The sequence below is a fragment of the Diceros bicornis genome, chromosome 14 (assembly GCF_020826845.1).
Source record: "Diceros bicornis minor isolate mBicDic1 chromosome 14, mDicBic1.mat.cur, whole genome shotgun sequence".
Lineage (NCBI taxonomy): Eukaryota > Metazoa > Chordata > Mammalia > Perissodactyla > Rhinocerotidae > Diceros > Diceros bicornis.
The window spans coordinates 33,965,502-33,986,298 of NC_080753.1; the positions used below are offsets into that span (position 1 = coordinate 33,965,502).

General features: G+C 40.8%; 1 protein-coding gene across 10 annotated transcripts in view; it reads left to right on the forward strand.

The window, feature by feature from the left end:
- Positions 1 to 20,457, forward strand: part of LOC131413868 (HLA class I histocompatibility antigen, alpha chain G-like) — a 105,671-nt gene extending 85,214 nt beyond the window's left edge. Inside the window, exons 7-9 of one of the 10 annotated variants that reach the window (XR_009222048.1) lie at positions 18,054 to 19,036; positions 19,106 to 19,900; positions 20,079 to 20,457. Coding sequence is in view for 2 of the 10 variants with exons in the window: in XM_058554817.1 (XP_058410800.1) it covers positions 5,719 to 5,783 (65 nt within the window). In the remaining 8 variants the exon portion in view is untranslated. Of the gene's footprint in view, positions 1 to 5,718; positions 5,799 to 5,898; positions 5,961 to 18,053; positions 19,901 to 20,078 lie in introns of those variants that run through there. The other 9 variants (XR_009222045.1, XR_009222044.1, XR_009222046.1 and 6 more) reach the window with 9 other exon arrangements.
- The last annotated feature ends 340 nt before the right edge of the window (positions 20,458 to 20,797 follow it).

Below are 20,797 nucleotides of genomic sequence, written 5' to 3' on the forward strand. Positions count from 1 at the left end.
AAATTAACTCCAAATGGATTAAAGACTTGAATGTAAGACCTGAAACTGTGAAAGTTCTAGAAGAAAACATAGGCAATACGCTCTTCAACATCGGTCTTAGCAACATCTTTTCAAACACCACATCTGACCGGGCAAGAGAAACAATAGAAAAAATAAACAAATGGGACTACATCAAACTAAAAAGCTTCTGCACAGCAAAGGAAACCATCAACAAAATGAAAAGACAACCTAACAATTGGGAGAAGATATTTGCAAACCATACATCTGATAAGGGCTTAATCTCCAAAATATATAAAGAACTCATGCATCTCAACAACAAAAAAACTACCAACTCAATTAAAAAATGGGCAAAAGACCTGAACAGACATTTCTCCAAAAAAGATATACAGATGGCCAACAGACACATGAAAAGATGTTCAAAATCACTATCAGGGAAATGCAAATCAAAACTACAATGAGATATCACCTCACGCCCGTCAGAATGGCTATAATTAACAAGACAGGAAACAACATGTGTTGGAGAGGTTGTGGAGAGAAGGGAACTCTCATACACTGCTAGTGGGAGTGCAAACTGGTGCAGCCACTATGGAAAACAGTATGGAGATTCCTCAAAAAATCAAGGATAGAAATACCATATGATCCAGCTATTCCACTGCTGGGTATTTATCCAAAGAACTTGAAAACACCAATTTTCAAAGGTACGTGCACCCCTGTGTTCATTGCAACGTTATTCACAATAGCCAAGACTTGGAAGCAACCTAAGTGCCCATCAAGGGACGAATGGATAAAGAAGCTGCGGTATATATACACAATGGAATACTACTCAGCCATAAGAAACGATGAAATCCAGCCATTTGTGACAACGTGGATGGACATTGAGGGTATAATGCAAAGTGAAATAAGTCAGAGGGAGAAGGTCAAATACCGTATGATTTCCTTCATTAAGTAGTAGATAATAACAACAATAAACAAACACATAGGGACAGAGATTGGATTGGTGGTTACCAGAGGGGAAGGGGGGAGGGAGGAGGGTGAAAGGGATAATTTGGTACATGTGTGTGGTGATGGGTTGTAATTAGTATTTGGGTGGTGAACATGATGTAGTCCATGCAGAAATAGAAGTACAATGATGTACACCTGAAATTTTTACAATGTTATAAACCAATGTTACTGCAATAAACAAAAAATTTAAAAAATAAATAAATAAATAAATAAATAAAAGGACTACAGTGGCTGCTGTGCTAAGAGCAGAACTGGGAGGCACTAGGGAAGCAGCAGGAAAGTAGTGCAGTGTTCCAGGATGGAGATGTCCATGGCTTCCACTGGTGTGAATGGTGTAATAGTGGAAAATGATTTGATTCTGGATAAACATTCTGAAGATTGACTTTGCAGCATTTCCTAATGAATTAAATCTGGGAATGAGAAGGAGGAGTCAAGGAGGACATCCAGAATTTTGGACTATGCAAGTAGAAAGATGGAGTTGCTGTCAGCGGAGATGGGGAAGACTCTGAAAGGAGCATATGTACAGGCGTTCAGTTTAAGAGATGGAGCTGAGATACCTATTAGAAATAAAAGTGAGGTTGTTAGATTGACAGTTGGACAGATGAGTCTGGAAATTAGGAGAAATGTCTGAGCTGGAGAAATAGATTTGAGAGGTCACACCATGTAAATGATATTTAAAGCCTTAAGAATGGATGAGGTCACCAAGGGATTGATGGCTACAGAAGAGAAACAAGGACTGAACCTTGGATCCCTCAGTGCTAAAGGAACTGATCAGACCACACACCCAGGGCAGACTACACAGTTCTGGCTCCATGTCTATCTAGAAGGCTTGGAGACCAGGGAGTCCGAAACTTTCCTGTGCACAGCAATCCCCTGTACATCTTGTTAAGATTCGGAGTCCGGAGTACAGTCTGCAAGTCTGTATTTATAACAAGGTACTTATGCTGCTGATGCTGCTGGTCTTCAGATCACAGTTTTAGTAGCAAGAATGTAGACCAGGATTCCCACATGGCTGTGCATCAGCCTCACCTGTAGCACTTGTTAAATAAGAGATTCTTTGGTCTTGTACCTAATACTCTGAGATGGTGGGTCTGGGAAGAGGCCTGAGTATTTTGTAAGAAGCCCCACAAGCAGTCCTGGTGCTTGGCTAGACTGGGAACTACTGAGGTCAGTGATCAGAGAGTGCCCAGGGTGGGGATGGTCTCTTAAAATCGCATTTATTTATTTTTTTAAACAGTTTTATTTATTTATTTATTTATTGTGAGGAAGATCAGCCCCGAGCTAACATCCATGCTAATCCTCCTCTTTTTGCTGAGGAAGACGGGCTCTGAGCTAACATCTATTGCCAATCCTCCTCCTTTTTTTTTTCCCCCAAAGCCCCAGTAGATAGTTGTATGTCTTCTTAGAATCATACAACCTTCCAAAACTGGATCAAGAAGTAGTAGAGAATTTGAATAGACCAATCACCAGTAAGGAGATCGAAACAGTAATCACAAACCTCCCCAAAAATAAAAGTCCAGGACCAGATGGCTTCCCTGGTGAATTCTACCAAACATTCAAAGAAGACTTGATACCTATCCTTCTCAAACTCTTCCAAAAAATTGAGGAGGGGGGGAAGCTCCCTAACTCATTCTACGAAGCTGACATTACCCTGATACCAAAACCAGACAAGGACAACATAAAAAAAAGAAAATTACAGGCCAATATCACTGATGAACATTGATGCAAAAATCCTCAACAAAATACTAGCAAATCGCATACAACAATACATTAAAAAGATTATACACCATGATCAAGTGGGATTTATTCCAGGGATGCAGGGATGGTTTAACATTCACAAATCAATCAACGTAATACACCACATTAATAAAATGAAGAACAAAAATCACATGATCATCTCAATAGATGCAGAGAAAGCATTTGACAAGATCCAGCATCCATTTATGATAAAAACTCTGAATAAAATGGGTATAGAAGGAAAGTACCTCAACATAATAAAGACCATATATGAGAAACCCACAGCTAATATCATCCTCAATGGTGAAAAACTGAAATCTATCCCTCTAAGAACAGGAACCAGACAAGGATGCCCACTATCACCACTCCTATTTAACATAGTACTGGAAGTCCTAGCCAGAGCAATCAGGCAAGAGAAAGAAATAAAAGGGATCCAAATTGGAAAAGAAGAAGTGAAACTGTCACTATTTGCAGATGACATGATTTTATATATAGAAAACCCTAAAGAATCCACCAGAAAACTTTTAGAAGTAATAAACGAATATGGTAAAGTTGCAGGATACAAAATCAACATACAAAAATCAGTTGCATTTCTATACACTAACAACGAAGTAGCAGAAAGAGAAATTAAGAATACCATCCCATTTACAATTGCAACAAAAAGAATAAAATACCTAGGAATAAACTTAACCAAAGAGGTGAAAGATCTGTACACCGAAAACTATAAAACATTTCTGAAAGAAATTGAAGAAGACACAAAGAAATGGAAAGATATTCCGTGCTCTTGGATTGGAAGAATTAACATAGTTAAGATGTCCATACTTCCTAAAGCCATCTATAGATTCAATGCAATCCCTATCAAAGTTCCAACAACATTTTTCACAGAAATAGAACAAAGAATCCTAAAATTTATATGGAACAACAAAAGACCCCGAATAGCTAAAGGAATCCTGAGAAAAAAGAACAAAGCTGGAGGTATCACACTCCTTGATTTCAAAATATACTACAAAGCTATAGTAACCAAAACAGCATGGTACTGGCACAAAAACAGACACACAGATCAATGGAATAGAATCGAAAGCCCAGAAATAAACCCACACATCTATGGACAGCTAATCTTTGACAAAGGAGCCAAGAACATACAATGGGGAAAAGAAAGTCTCTTCAACAAATGGTGTTGGGAAAACTGGATAGCCATATGCAAAAAAATGAAAGTAGACCCTTACCTTACACCATACACAAAAATTAACTCCAAATGGATTAAAGACTTGAATGTAAGACCTGAAACTGTGAAACTTCTAGAAGAAAACATAGGCAGTATGCTCTTCGACATCAGTCTTAGCAACATCTTTTCAAACACCACGTCTGACCGGGCAAGAGAAACAATAGAAAAAATAAACAAATGGGACTACATCAAACTAAAAAGCTTCTGCACAGCAAAGGAGACCATCAACAAAACGAAAAGACAACCTAACAATTGGGAAAAGATATTTGCAAACCACACTTCTGATATGGGCTTAATCTCCAAAATATATAAAGAACTCATGCATCTCAACAACAAAAAAACTACCAACCCAATTAAAAAATGGGCAAAAGACCTGAACAGACATTTCTCCGAAGAAGATATACAGATGGCCAACAGACACATGAAAAGATGTTCAAAATCACTAACTATCAGGGAAATGCAAATCAAAACTGCAATGAGATATCACCTCACGCCCGTCAGAATGGCTATAATTAACAAGACAGGAAACAACATGTGTTGGAGAGGATGTGGAGAGAAGGGAACTCTCATACACTGCTAGTGGGAGTGCAAACTGGTGCAGCCACTATGGAAAACAGTATGGAGATTCCTCAAAAAATCAAGGATAGAACTACCATATGGTCCAGCTATTCCACTGCTGGGTATTTATCCAAAGAACTTGAAAACACCAATTTGTAAAGGTACATGCACCCCTGTGTTCATTGCAGCATTATTCACAATAGCCAAGACTTGGAAGCAACCTAAGTGCCCATCAAGGGACGAATGGATAAAGAAGATGTGGTATATATACACAATGGAATACCACTCAGCCATAAGAAACGATGAAATCCAGCCATTTGTGACAACACAGATGGACATTGAGGGTATAATGCAAAGTGAAATAAGTCAGAGGGAGAAGGTCAAATACCATATGATTTCCTTCATTAAGTAGTAGATAATAACAACAATAAACAAACACATAGGGACAGAGATTGGATTGGTGGTTACCAGAGGGGAAGGGGGGAGGGAGGAGGGTGAAAGGGATAATTCGGTACATGTGTGTGGTGATGGGTTGTAATTAGTATTTTGGTGGTGAACATGATGTAATCTATGCAGAAATAGAAGTACAATGATGTACACCTGAAATTTTTACAATGTTATAAACAAATGTTACTGCAATAAACAAAAAATTTAAAAAAATAGCTGTATGTCATAGTTGCACATAGTTCTAGTTGCTGTATGTGGGACGCGGCCTCAGCATGGCCGGAGGAGTGGTGCGTCAGTGTGTGCCCGGGATCCGAACCCGGGCTGCCAGTAGCAGAGCACGTGCACTTAACCGCTAAGCCGTGGGGCTGGCCCTAAAATCACATTTAAAAGTGCTTTTTTTTCTTCAGAAAGAAAAGGGAGGACATATGTCATCAGTTATGAGACATGATGGGAGATAAATATTGTTCTCTTTACCATAGGGTTTAGTCAGGTTTAAGATTTAGGAAGTGGTTCACAGTTCAGCATAATGAAAATCTCTGAATGCTTGCTCTCTGAAACTATTTCACAGGTTGATTTCTTGGAGCAAACAATGGAATCCAAATTTTTTCTAATTTAGACATAAAGTAGTGTGTGTATGTGTATATGTATATATATATATAAAATCCTGAGGTCTAATATTATTTTGGGGAAGACCGCAGAACAGGCTTGAGGCTACACAGCCAGGAACAGAATCTACAATCCCACCCTAGGTCAGGTCCCACATGGGAACCACTGCCCCAGCAGAGGGCACAGATGTCACTGGTCACACCACTGACACCCTTCATGATGGACACTGGACCCTGCAGCTGGGACTGCTGTCACTATTGCTCCTGGCAACTGGATGTTGTTGCTTCCACTCACGCCACCCTTGCCAAATGCATTCTGCACAGTGCCAGCCTCTCTGTGTCACCACATCCTGAGTCAGAGTCTGAAGTGATCACCTGACTGGTGGAGCCTAAGCCTCATCCTGTGTCCATCTGCAAGAATGTTTGGGTAAGTGGGTTTTCCTCTTTTATGGAGGGAGGTGGTCTCTGCCTCCTACCAAGACTCTTTAAGTGTGGAATTCTCCTAGTGTAGGTGCTGGGGGGTAAGGGATGGAAAAAGAATGACCAATTTTAATTCTTGGAGCAAAGATCTATATGAAACTTTACCTGATGCTTTGTAGGCACTCAAGTTTGGCTAGAAGAACAAGTGACTAATAAATGACATCACTCATTCTCTTAATACTATGTTATTAGATCCAGCCTTTGTCTACTCCAGCTTATACTCTGAAATGAGTGGAGTGGCATTGTGGGATGGTGAAATGATTACTCAAAACACCTTCACCCTGCCTTTATCTCTTACTAGGATTAGAACACCCACGTCTGTAAGACTTCAGAGGTTCTGGTCTGTACGTGCACTGATGTTTTATATTTATATTTATATTTCCATATATAGAGAGAGAGAGAAATATTTCTTGGGAGAGAATTTCTAACATTTATGTTTTTATTGGACCCCCAGAAAGGACTAAAAAACAAAGAAAAAACCAAAATGCCATCCTACTTTTCTAGTTTAGATGTAGTGCCACTCAAAGTCTGGCCCCTGAACAGCTGGTAGCAGACCCAAGGACAAGATATAAATGCTTCGTTTTGCTTATTTTTTGCTCTGGGATGAGATAAGGTAGAGCTTTACTTGCTTACTCTATGAATTTCTTTTTATGGGATGGTGAGGGTTTTTTTCCTCCACCCAACCAATTCTCTTATTCTCAGACACCAACAGAGTGTCCTACAATCAGAGAATTCCGACAGTAGCTACCTGGAGTTAGCATCAGACCCCACAAGTCTAAGGACTCAGTCCCAGAATGTTACTGTCCGGGGTGAGGTGGTCGTCTGCCCACCACAAAACATGCCAATATTCAAGAGGCAAGGTAGTAGGAGAGAAAGGACTTTATTACAGCTTGCTAGCAAGGGGGAAAGATGGCTGACTAATATCTGAAAGACCCATCTTACAGAACAAAGTCTACAGGCCAGTTATATAGGGGGCTGGTCTCCGGGTGGGGGAGGCATCTGGTCTCCAAGTGGGGGCATCTGTCTGGTCTTAGTTCCTGATAGTCTTTTGTTTTACTGGATATGCATTTGAGACCAGAGCAAGGCTCTGTACCCAGATCTTTCAGTTGTCATTGACGATGGCTATCAGCATAGACTGTCTGCCCAGGGGGCCTTCACGTTCCTAAGGAACTTAAAAGAGCAAAGTTATCAACTTATCGCAGCTGGGAGGGGCCATATAATCTACAAAGCATGTATATCTCCTGGAGGGTGAATATCCAGCTGGGTTAGTTAATCAGGTCATTCAAAGTTACAATATGGTTTCTTTTCTACAATGTGGCTTCCCTTATGTCAACCTTGTGTTGAGCTGGTATCAAATGTAATATTGAATTTCCTTCATTACATAACCCATTTATTCATTCTTTTAATCTCAGCTCTTATTCCTTGTTCTCTCCATTTATACTAAACTTTTACATCTTTGAAAGGGACATTAGGTTTGGCCGTTGTGCTGGTCTAGACTGCAGGCAGCAATACTAGTCTAGCAGTCCCTCCCCCTCAGTCCACTCCCATTCATAGAGGGGAGGGTCCCATAGGGGAGGATCATAGAACTATTGGGCTAAGTGACCACTAAGAAATGTAGCTGCATTCACTGTCACCCCCAATTTTGCGAGATGGACTGAAGGCACAACCTGCCCCTTCAGACCCTTAGGATTCTAACATAAAGGTTTAAAAATATAGTTACAGTTTCTTGCTTAGGAATCATTCCTGTTTCTAGCACTTGTAGTTGCATCCCCGTCCTGAGACCACTGCATCAGGTCATAAAAGAAAGTTGAGGTGAAGTATAGTCTTATCGGTGACCTCCAAACTTGGGAAGAATTTTATAGTCATATGAGCATCCTTCCCCACCCCTCCTCCACAGATCCTGAGGAGAAAGAGAGGAAATGCTTTAGTGGAGACATTCCTGTAGCCCCACTCATGTTGAGTGTGAGCACACACTCATGAAGGTGTATTAACCAGCCCTTCATGCGTCTCTATACCCCACCCCATTTTAGATAACCAATGTTTGAATTGTCCATTCCAATTCCCGATCAAACTATTACTCTGAGGAGGATATCTCTCTGCCCATTGTTGGACATTATGGGCTGTAAAGTATGTTCTTTGGTCTGAGGAAATGTGACTCAGCAGTCAAAATTTGTGCAATATCTTCTGTTCTGGCTCTTTGTAACACTCTAAGCATTTGCATCTACCACTGGGTAAGCAAAGCCCAGTCCAGAGTCAATATCTACTCCTGTCAAGACCCATTTGTAGCCCCCTTGGGCCACCAGCATCAGTCTGATTTCCCAGCTCTGTTCAAGACTGTCCCACTAGGGAATCTGCCACAAAGCCCTCTGCAGTTTTTGTCTTTTTTGTTGGTAGACAGAACAGTTCTTTTTGGTATTTTGTGCCTCAGAGGATGCAAAAGGAATATGTTTAGACTCAGCCCATCTCTGCATTGCTGCAGCCCCCCAATGTCCACTTATTTCATGGACCCAGGTGGCTACCTTAAGTAAGGACACCAGGATATCCACTTATCAATTACAATCACTTTCAAAACCCAGAAGGAAGTTCTTGTGATGGGCATCAGAATGTCCTACTATACACACCCCTCAAATTCCCATAGTGATTTCCATAGGACTGTACTCCATATGCTCCATTCCTTTAATAAACGAGGTTTCCATTCCCCTCTGCCTGACCATATGGCTAGGCTATTGCCCACTGCCCATGAGTGGTAAAAAACAAATATAGGGGCTTTTATCATTGTTCAATTATTCCATCAAGCTAGGAAAACATCACACAATTCAGCTCATCAAGCTGATCTGTTTTTACCTTCCTTGATCAGAGGAGTGACCTTCCAAACAGGACATTGTCTTTTCACCTTGGAACTGCCATCCATAAACCAAGAAGCTCTTTGTATATCAGTTGAGAGCTGTTTATAAGACACTGTCAAAGCAACAATAGAATCCAGCAGCTCCTCATGCAGTTCCAAAGTCAATCCTAGGGGAAAGGAGGCATCCTGCTCATGAGTATCTCCTCCCTGGATTTCCCTTGTAGCACAATCCTGTATAAACCATTTCCATTTTTTTATGGAACTCTTCTGGGCACTGCCTTCAACATTAGAGTGTTTCTGCTACATTATCTAAGACCTCATGTGTATTTCAGGTTTCAAGATTATTTTATGTCCTTCAGTCATAGGGGTAGTTTCAATTAATGTCAAGAATAGAAAGCCTGTAACTGACTCTTGAATGGAAATTCTCTAGTTCAAAATCCCATATGTCAACACTGGGAAGAACTCAGGGGCTTTTGCCATAAGCTCCAGTTCCCGCTCCACACAGGGCTACTGTGTTGAGAATGTGTCTGCACTGCACTCCAGCTTCTATTCTACACTATTTGGTTTCCACTGAGCATATCCAATTCATATTGCTTGAAGGGTGGATACATGCCTTCTGTTTTACAATTGTGGAGGATCAGAATTTTCCACCCCAAAATGTTTCTCTTTGGCTTGATTATTTTTAATAACAAAAGACTCTGAAAGAATCTTTGACCTTCCCCCTAACTGCTTAAAAGAATTTAAGGTAGAAACACTGTTCCAGGAAGGAGTTACTACCAGAAGATAAGTATCGTATAATATAAACTAGGTATGATACACAAGGAGGAACCTAACAAGGGCCTTTTAATCAGAGTCCTCTCCATCTCTCATTATCTTTACAAGGCATAGTCAACATTTGTTTATCAAACATTTGCTTTTCCAGCTCCGTGTAAATGGCCATCTTCCTCTTGGAAGTCCCATACCACTACTCCCAATATCCTTCTTTGTCCTTAGCTGAAGATGGTATTTAAGGTAATGGCCTCTGTCATTTTAGCCAGTTACTAAGTTTTCCTGGGTTTCTCCCATGTATACATGTTATTAAATTTGTTTGATATTTTTTCCTGTTATTATGTCTAAGGTCAATTTAATTCTTAGACCATCCAGAAGAACCTAGAGGGTAGAGGAATAGTTCTTCCTCCCCTACACAATACTAGGTAGGGAAAGTGTTCCCATGTCAGACATAATAGCCATTCCTGTAAAACATTCAGGTAAAGGAGACATAACCTCCTCACTTAAAGCCTATTTAAACATTCCATTTTCATCCAAATTTTCACCTTAATCCTATCAACTCTTACATTTCTATATCCGCTCAATCAAATTGTATCTCACGTTAGGGCTTCACCAAGAGATTTTGGTGCCACAGTGCATGGGGCTCCTGTGTAAAGGAGCCAACCTAGACCATTTTACCAATTCTTGTGTATAGGTCTTGGGTCCCCTGTGAGGGGTTGAGCCAAACTTCCCTGGCTGTTTAGTCATCTTTGTCTTGATTAATCTGCTTGACAACTGCCCCAAGAGATTGCAGGTGAGGTTTCTCATTGTAATCTTTCCCTTGTTGCTTTTCAAATTCCTCCATGCTGGGGTAAATAGAGCCATCTCCTTTGAAGCACTTTAATTTGGGGGGACCAACAAGTGGTCTACTCAATCTTCAGTAGTGTTAGTATTAAGATCTTTGTTTTAACTTCATTCCATTTCTTTTTCTTCTTCTATTTTTGCAAACAGACAAAAAGCTCCTGAGTTAGGAAAACAAATATTACCTTTCAGGAAAGGAATAGTGGTGCCTCAGCCTTTCTTGCTGCAGAAATGCATAGAGAGTTTTAAAGACAATTAAGACTGACTGACCTAGATACCCAAAGCAAATCAGGAATTATTTGATGTTTTATCATTATCTCTCTAGGCTAGTGTTAAATAACAAAAAATTTGAGTAAATTTAAAGATCAAACTGCCTTCATTCAGCAATTCATAATTTGGGCAGCATCCCATCTAGCAAATGGAAAGGAGCTCCACTAAGCTGTAGAAAAAGAAGGGTTTATAATGGTAGAAAGGGGACAGAAAAAGGAAATTATTAGCAGAGTATGTACTGTTTCAGGCAAGGTCACCCTCCTAAGGGGATCAGAAGGGGTCTATTGGGCAGATTTCCTCACTTGTGCTGACCAAGTAACTCCAGGTTGACTGGTTAAAGTTTACATTCCTGGGAGAGGCTGAAACTGCACTTAGGTTAAGTCTTGGTTTGCTAATGTGGGGCTTAGCACAAGTGACTCCCTTTGGGGCCTGTTGTCTCATTTTTAACACTAGTGTGCCCTTGGGAATACATTAGGACATTGAGAATGTCCCCATATTGAATCTTCGGGAGTGCTATAGTGTTTTGTATTAAGCTAATTCTTTTGTTTTCTTTTGGTGAGGAAGATTAGCCCTGAGCTAACATCTCTTGCCAATCCAGCTCTTTTTTGCTGAGAAAGATTGGCCCTGGGATAGCATTCGTGCCCATCTTTCCTCTACTTTATTTATATGTGGGACACCTGCCACAGCATGGCTTGATAAGTGGTACATAGGTCTGTGCCGGGGATCTGAACCCACGAACCCAGGCCGCCAAAGTGATGCTCGTGAACTTAACCGCTATGCCACTGGGCTGGCCCCTAAGCTAATTCTTTGTTGTACTAAGTAGTAACCAACATGCCTGGTTTTCTGTGAGCTGTACATGCTCACGTTGTCACTGTAAGAGTAATAGCCCCTGGGTAGTTCTAGATTTTCCTTGAAGCACCTTCTAGGAGGTGTAGACTACTCTGGGGCCGGGCTGAACTAGGCTGACAACTGTGGAGCCAGCCATTGGTTACCCCCAGGATCCATCAACTTGGGAGGTAGGAGTTGTGGGCAGTGGCTGATTCAACAATCTGTCTTGCCAGGAATTCCAAGGAGCTTCTCTGGTTTGTCATGCACCTAAATGTAAGAATACCTTTCAAAAAGAACTTCAAAATTAAAAAAATAAAAGGTTTTAAGACATTTAGACAAAAGAGTGGGCAAATTATGAGCATGGCATAGTATGACTGTGTTCAGGCATGTTAAATCCTCCACAACAGTGAAAACAGGGCAGATAAAAAATCCAATCATACCTTTTCTTCAAAGGAAACAACAAAAACAACTTTCTCTGCTCCGCTTTGTTTTCTGTCATCAGAGAGAGCAACGTGGGCCCATAAAGGAAACAGACACAGCAAAGCAAGACTTGATGCTCTGAATGAGCGGTTTCAACCCTCCTACACATTAGAATAATCTGAAGGGCTTTTTAAAGAGAATAACATCTCAGCACCCACCCCAGAGAGTCTCATTTATTTCAATTGTGGATGGGGATCAGAAATTGCTAGTTTTAAAAGCTTGTCACCTGCTCTAAACCATACCTCTGATCCTTTTAGGAGTGGTTGGTTGTGGAATACATGGACTTTTACTTTTTTTTTTCATTTGACTATTTATTTATTTAGATATAATTGACATATAACATTGTAGTAGTTTGAGGTGTATAGCATAATGATTTGATATATGTATATTGTGAAATGATTACCAGAATAAGTTTAGTTAGCATCCATAACCACCCACAGCTACAAATATTTTACTAAAAAGTGATGAGAACTTTTAAGATTTACTCTCTTAGCAATTTCAAATATACAATACAGTATTGTTAACTATGGTCACCATGCTGTACATTACATCCCCAGGAAATATTTATCTTATAACTAGATGTTTGTATCTTTTGACCACCTGCATTCAATTCCCCCACCCCCCACACCCCACATCTGGCAACCACCAATCTGTTCTCTGTATATATGAGTTTGGGTTTTTCTTAGATTCAAAATATGTGAGATCATACAATATTTGTCTTTCTCTGTCTGACTTATTTTTCTTAGCATAATGGCCTCAAGATCTATCCATGTTTTTGCAAATCAAAGGGATTCCATATTTTTATGGCAGAATAATACTCCATTGTGTATATATAACACCATATTTTCCTTATTCATTCATCCATTGATAGACACTTAGGTTGTTTCCATGTCTTGGCTATTGTAAATAATGCTGCAACGAACATGGGGATACATATATCTTTTTGAGGTAGGGATTTCTTTTCCTTCAGATAAATATAGAGTAGCGGAATTGCTGGTTCATATGGTAGTTTTATTTTTAATTTTTGGAGGAACTTCCATACTGTTTTCTGTAGTGGCTGCACCAATTTACATTTCCACAAACAGTGTACGAAGGGTTTCCTTTGCTGCACACCCTTGCCAACACTTGCTATTTCTTGTCTTCTTGATAATAGTCATACTACAGGTGTGAGGTGATATTTTCATGTAGTTTTGATTTGCATGTGCCTGATGATTAGTGATGTTGAGCACCTTTTCATGAACCTGTTGCCCATTTGTAGGTCTTCTTTGGAAAAAAGTCTATTTAGATCTTCTGTCCATTTTTTAATTGATTTTTTTTCTATTGAGTTGTATGAGTTCTTTATATATTTTAGATATTAATTCATTATCAGAAATATGATTTGCAAATATTTTCTCCCATTTTGTAGTTTGCCTTTTCATTTTGTTGGTGGTTCTCTTTGCTGTACAGCAGCTTTTTAGTTTGATATAGTCTCTCTTTTTTTTTTTTTTCGCTTTTGTTGGCTTTGCATTTGGTGTCAAATCAAAACAATCACCAAGATCAATGTCAAGAAGCTTATCCCCTATGTTTTCTTCTAGGATTTTTATCGTTTCAAGTCTTAGGTCAAGTCTTTAAACCATTTTAGTTGATTTTTGTGTATGGTGTAACATAGTAGTCTAGTCTCATTCTTTTGCAGGCAGCTATCCAGCTTCTCCAACACCATTTACTGAAGAGACTTCCTTTCCCTATTGTATATTCTTGGCTCCTTTGTTGTAAGTTAATTGACCATATATGTGTGAGTTTATTTCCGGGCTCTCTATTCTGTTCCGTTGATCTATGTGTCTGTTTTTATGCCAATACCAAACTGATTTGATTACTACAGCTTTGTAAATATAGTTTGAAATCTGGGAGAGTGATGCCTCTAGTTTTGTTCTTCTTCCTCAAAATTGCTCTAGCTATTTGGAGTCTTTTGTAGTTCCTTACACATTTTAAGATTGTTTGTGTTCTTTCCGTGAAGAAAAAAGTGCCATTGGAATTTTGATAGTGGTCGCATTAAATCTGTAGATTTATTTGGGTGGTATGGACATTTTAACAATATTAGTTCTTCCAATCCATGAAGATATAATATCTTTCCATTTGTTGTGTCTTCTTCAATTTCTTTCATCAATGTCTTGTAGTTTCTAGCATACAGATCTTTCACCTTCTTGGTTAAATTTATTCCTAGGTATTTTATTCTTTTTGATGTATTGTAAATGGGATTGGTTTCTTTATTTCTCTTTCTGATAGCTTGTTATTAATATATACAAATGCAACAGATTTTTGTATATTGATTTTGTATCCTGCAACTTTACTAAATTTGTTTATTCATTCTAACAGCTTTTGGTGGAGTCTTTAGGGTTTTCTATATATAATATCATGTCATCTGCAAATAATGACAGTTTAACTTCTTCCTTTCCAATTTGGATGTGTTTTATTACTTATTCTTGCCTCATTTCTCTAGCTAGGACTGCTAGGACTATGTTGAATAAAAGTGGTGATGGTGAGAATCCTTGTCTTGTTTCTGATCTTAGAGGAAAAGATTTTAGCTTTTCACTGTTCACTATGATGTTAGTTGTGGGCTTGCCATAAATGGCCTTTATTATGTTGAGGTACATTCCATCTATACCTATTTTGTTGAGAGTTTTTATCATGAAAGGATGTTGAATTTTGTCAGATGCTTTTACACCATCTATTGAGATGGTCATCTGATTTTTGTCCTTCATTTTGTTAATTTGGGGTAGCACATTGATTGACTTGCAGACGCTGAATCATTCTTGTATTCCTGGAATAAATCTCACATGATAATGGTGTATGATCTTTTTAATGTATTGTTGAATTCTGTTTTCTAATATTTTGTTGAGGATTTTGCACCTATACTCATCAGGGATTTTGGTCTGTAATTTTTTTTTTCTTGTAGTTCTTATCAGGTTTTGGTATCAGGGTAATACTAGCCTCATAAAATGAGTTTGCAAGTATTCCCACCTCTTCTGTTTTTTGGAAGAGTTTAAGAAGGATTGGTATTGATTCTTCTTTAATTATTTGGTAGAATTCACCAGTGAAGCCATATGGTTCTGGACTTTTGTTGTTGGGGCCCATTTATTAATGACCATGTGTTAGGATTCTCCAGAGAAACAGAACCAATAGGATATATATATATAGATAGGACATATATACAGGATATATATGTAGGAGATACCCTATACATATATATCCTATTTATTTATTATAAGGAATTGGTTCACATGATTATGGAGGCTGAGCAGTCCCATGATCCACAAGCTGGAGACTAAGAAAGCCACTGTAATTCAGTGTGTAATTCAGTCTGAGTCTGAAGGCCTGAGAACCACAAGAATTGATGGTGTAAAGCCCAGTCCGAGGACAAGAGAAGACTGATGTTCCAGCTCACACAGTTTGGGAGAGAAAAGATAAATTCCCTCTTCCCCCACCTTTTGTCCTATTCAGGCCCTCAAAGGTTTAGGTGATGCCCATACACATTGGGGAAGGCAATCTGCTTTACTGAGTCCACTGATTCAAATGCTAATCTCATCTGGAAACTTCCTCACAGGCACACCCAGAAATAATGTTTAGCCAAATATCTGGGCACCATGTGCCTCAATCAAGTGGATACATAAAATTAAACATCATTTTAGGGGTAACCTGGTGGGTTCAACCCCCTCCTAATTTTAACTTCACTGTAAGACCAGGAAGATTACAGGAAGCCCCATGGCATTCCCAAACAAAGTTATATTCAGGTATTACTACTACCCATTTAACATTAGTCTGGGGGATTTGACATTTTGGGGTCCAAAACCTTTATCCTAATTGCACCAATGATGTTAACCTGCAGTGGCAACATCACATTTGGTGGATTAATCAGCACTGGCCCCAAAGGACAAAGCAAGCTTTAGGAGCTACAGGATCAGGGTTAGGTATTCTTGGACAGGCTGAATTTACTTTTACTTAAGAAAGACATTTCAGAAGACGAAAATATTCTAACACAAAAAGATAAATTAGAGGGGGTATTATTTCAAGCAGAAAGTAAAGGTTGGAAATCTGCTTGGGGTGATAATTTAGCACTAATAAAATGGTTAAACGGACTGAACACTATCATGGCAGAAAATGCCCATACCCAACAATGGGAAAGAACATGTCCTTTAACTCAACAAGGGCTTTTTAGACATGTTAATTCAGATGAGGTCTGAAGTAGCAATGGGTCAATGGCCTTCTTTGTTCATGGCAGAAACCCAAAATGTACATCTATTGAACTTATATAGCCCACCTAACTTATGGAAACTTGTCAAAGGATCCTACAATTCATGTAAATGTTCTATCACAGCTTTAGTTCCTAAACTTAAAACAAGCCACACCTATGAAGTTGTTCAATTGGTAGGAATAGGGATCACTTTAAGTTCCACCAGGATTCTCCCTATTGGGGGAAGATGGGCCTTACTATCAAATAATTCCTACTGGACCCCTATATCCACTCAGATTTGTGAACTCCAACAAGGTATGTGTGGCTATGCCCTGAACAACAGTGGAACCCCAAATTTACTAGTGCTTGGCCTATAACAACCACACCCATATAGAAAGATATATGGTATATGGGTAAAAGAAAATTTTGTTGCAAAGGTTTAAAAAACATCTCTGTCATTCTTTTTGACCTGTATTGTCATCAAAGTACTTTTTGTTATAATCATTTACTGTCATATGGTGTAATACCAGCTTTGCTAATCAAACAGAACTGCCTAGCTTTAATAAGACTTATATTAACATTGATATTGATGATCAAATGTTTTGAGAAATAGGACTACATCCACCACAAGATGTAATTTCAATGGAATCTAATTGGCCTGAAAAATCATTATAGGTAGCAACTGAACATCTTATTACTATATTAAGTCAGTCTGCCCAAATTTATCATAAAGTGCACATAACAGTAGCTAAACGAGGCAAACAAATTAGTACAAAATTCCCAAAATACTTGTAGCAGATTCTTTGGGTACTTCTCTTGTCTCTTTAAACCCATGCCCGCTTCACATTGGTTACCTCAAATGTTATTGATTGGTTTCTTATTATTGTTATTATATCTGTTCTATAAATGTTATAAACAATGCAATTGCAAAAAGTCACATAAAAGCACATGTACAATGCTTGTGCGACAATTTGACTTAATTGACAATATGTATAACCTTTGAAAATACTTCCGCTATCAGCGTATACCTCTATGCTTGTTCATTATATTTGACTATTTCCCCCAACCTGGATAACCAGACAAGTCAATAAAAATAAAAGCCCAGCTCTGAGGGACATGACAGACCCAGGGCAGGAAGGAACCACCCTGGCTTTGAGGGACAAATATCTTGATCACTAATGCTTTCTATTGAAAGATTATTGATCGGGGGGAAATGACATAAGAAATTTTCACTTATTGAGGTATGTGGGGAAGCCATTCTGGTTTATACTTGACTCAATCTGAACTTTTGTGGGGGTGGGTGGGAGGAGCCTGAGTTATCTTGTGCTGACTTACACTGTATGTCAAACATACATTGTACATCTGCTTTCAACATTACCCTAAAGTGAAGAATGTACTCTGTGAAGATAGAGATGCATGCCTCCCTCCCTATGACACCAATACCTGTACTCCTTTGAGGATAAGTTTCCCTTCCTAGATGCCAGCGTCATGTTGACCTGCTATGTGTGTGCTAATCTGTAATAAAATGTCCCCTTGAAATCTTGAAAGAACCACAGGGTGGGGCTACATGGGCGTGGCTGGCTGTGGGGGTGGAGCCAGGGTCCCATACACTCCAGTGGCTTTGTGGATGCAACCTGGGGCCACACTGGTGCCTCCTGAACTGAAGGGCCTTCAGTTCATCTACAAGGGTGCTGATTACCTTGCCCTGAACATGGACCTGCACTCCTGGACTGCAGCGGCCAAGTGGGCTCTGATCTCCAGGCACAAGTGGGAGGTGGCAGGTGTGGAGCACTGCAGAAACTACCTGGAGGACACGTGCATGAAGTGGCTCCTCAGACGCCTGGAGAAGGGGAAGGAGATGCTGCAGCGCATAGGTACAAGGGGCTGCGGGGCCTTCCCAATCTCTTCTCAGGCTGGGTGCCTCTTACAAGGAGAGGAAGAAAATGGGGTGACACCAGAACTTAGTTGAGAGAATAAGTCCATCTAGGTTTTCAGATCTGGTACAAGAGAGTGACTCCCCCAGAGGAACTGCCTTTCTCTCAAGGACTATTAATGGGTCCAGTCTCTTCAGGGATGGAGGGGGAAGCCATCCCTAAAATAACTGATAGTTGGTTCCCTTTGACTCTGGCAGAGGCTCTGGGACTCTCTCCCTCAGGCCTTGTTCTCTCCCTCACACCCTATGTGTTTGAGGTCTGACTCCACCTTTTCTGAGTCACTCAGCCTCCACTCACAAACCCTTTTTATCCCCCTAAGAGATCTGCCTCATACTTTGGGCTGTCTCACCCTGATTCTAGAACTTTCCAAACAATAGATTATCCCAGATGCCTGTGTCCAGGCTGGTGTCTGGGTTTTGTGCTCCCTTCCCCCACTCCATTGTCCTGTCTATTCTCAAGATGGCCACATAAATGCTGTTTCAGTGGCCCAAGATAGATGCAAAGTTCCTGAATTTTCTTACCTTTCTTCTCAGACCCCCCCAAAAATACATATGACCCACTACCCCATCTTTGACCATGAGGTCACCCTGAGGTGCTGGGCCCTGAGCTTCTACCCTGCAGAGATCACCCTCACCTGGCAGCATGATAGGACGGACCTGACCCAGGACATGGAGCTTGTGGAAACCAGGCCTGTGGGGGACGGGACCTGCCAGAAGTGGGCAACTGTTGTGATGCCTTCTAGAGAGGAGCAGAGATTCACATGGCATGTGCAGCATGAGGGGCTTCCTGAGGCCATCACCCTGAGATGGGGTAAGGAGGAAGATGAGGGGGTAGCCTCTTCTCAGGCAAAGCAGCAGCCCCTCTGGAAAACTTCTGCAGGATCGAGGTTGAGGCCTTGGGATCAGGACCCTCACCTTCCCAGAGCCACCTCCTCAGCACAACATCCCAATCATGAGCGTCATGCTGGCTTGGTTCTCTTTGTGGTCATTGTTACCACTGGAGCTGTGATGTGAAGAAAGAAGCCCTGAGCTAGGTAAGGGAGGGGGGATCTGAAGTTTTCTTTTCAAGCCCAGGTAGAAGTTTGCCCTGCCTCCTTAATGGGAACTACCATCCACATACATGTGCTTGCTCAGTCTGGGGCCCTATTTGCTAACACTTCCTCTTTATTAATGCACACATAAAAATGAAGGACAAACTTATCACATTGATGAGTCTGGTGATGGGGACCTGATTCCCAGAAGTCACAGGACAGAGAGGAAGGTTGCTATGAGGACAGACTTCCAGTGGGTGGTTGATCCATTCCCCAATATGTACTATCCTCATGTTTCATGATGCTATCCTGGATCTGTAGTCACAGTTCTGGAAACTTCTCTGGGGTCTAGGAGTAGGGGGTTCCTTTAGGAACTCATGGCCCTGCCCCCTCCCTGGCTTCTCACAGGATGGTTTCTTCCCACAGGTGGAAAATGAGGGAGCTATGCTCAGGCTGCAAGTAGGTTTGAGTGTGGAGTGATCTCTGAGACCCTTGTGATAGTGTAGACGGAAGCCCATGGGTGGAGCTCACCCACCCCATAGTTCTCCTTTAGTCTCATCTCCTGTGGGCTCTGACCACATGCTGTTTTTGTTCTTTCCCAGGAAGTGACAGTTCCCAGGGCTCTGATGTGTCTCTCACGGCAGGTGAGACCTTGGAGGGCACCTGAAGTGGGAAAGTGTGGGGGCAGAGGGGACGGGACTAGGTTATGAGGATTCTTTGGCTGGGACATTTTGAGCATGTGGTGGGCTGTTTAGAATGTCACCAATTACAACCACTGACTGAAATTTGTTCATAATTATTTTCTTCTATGGTGTGAGACAGCTACCTTGTGGGAAACTGAGTGATGCAAGATTTGTTCATCCCACCTCCAATGTGACTTCAGGAACCTCTGACTTCTCTTTCTGCAAAGGGCATCTGAATGTGTCTGCAATCCTATTAGCATGATGAGAGGAAATGGGGAGACTGGTCTCCCCCGCACCCCCCTCCCTCCGCTGACCTGTGTTCTCTTCCCTGATGGACTTTCCTGTTCCAGCAGAGGTAGAGCTGGGCCATCTCTATCCCTGTCTTTACTTTGTGTTACACTGACCTGCAACTTCTTACTTCCTTGTTGAGAATAAAAATCTGGATATGAATTTGCTTTTTCAAATTCTTGCCATGAGGCATTGATGGGTTAATTAAAGAAGAAGATTCCTAAAGTTTGGGAGATGAAATAAATGGAAGCATTGAAAACCTTCCAGAATCCTTTTGTTCTGTTGAGTCTGTTGCAGGTGGGGACAGGAGAAAGCTATGAAGAGCCAAGCATGGATGGATCCTGTGTTCAGTCAGTGCTCAGTGCATCCTGGGCTTTGACATGGTCAGTTCTAGGCTGGGTCATCTCTCTGCTCCTTTGTCCTTGTCCCATCAGCAGAACCTTTTCCCACTAGGACTTGTGATCACTGGCACTAAGACGTCACCTAGGCCTTGTCATGTCTCCAGGACCATGGGCACTGAGGGCTTCATGTGGCCAGGTCAGCCTAGACTCAGGCCTGGGTCTGGCCCTC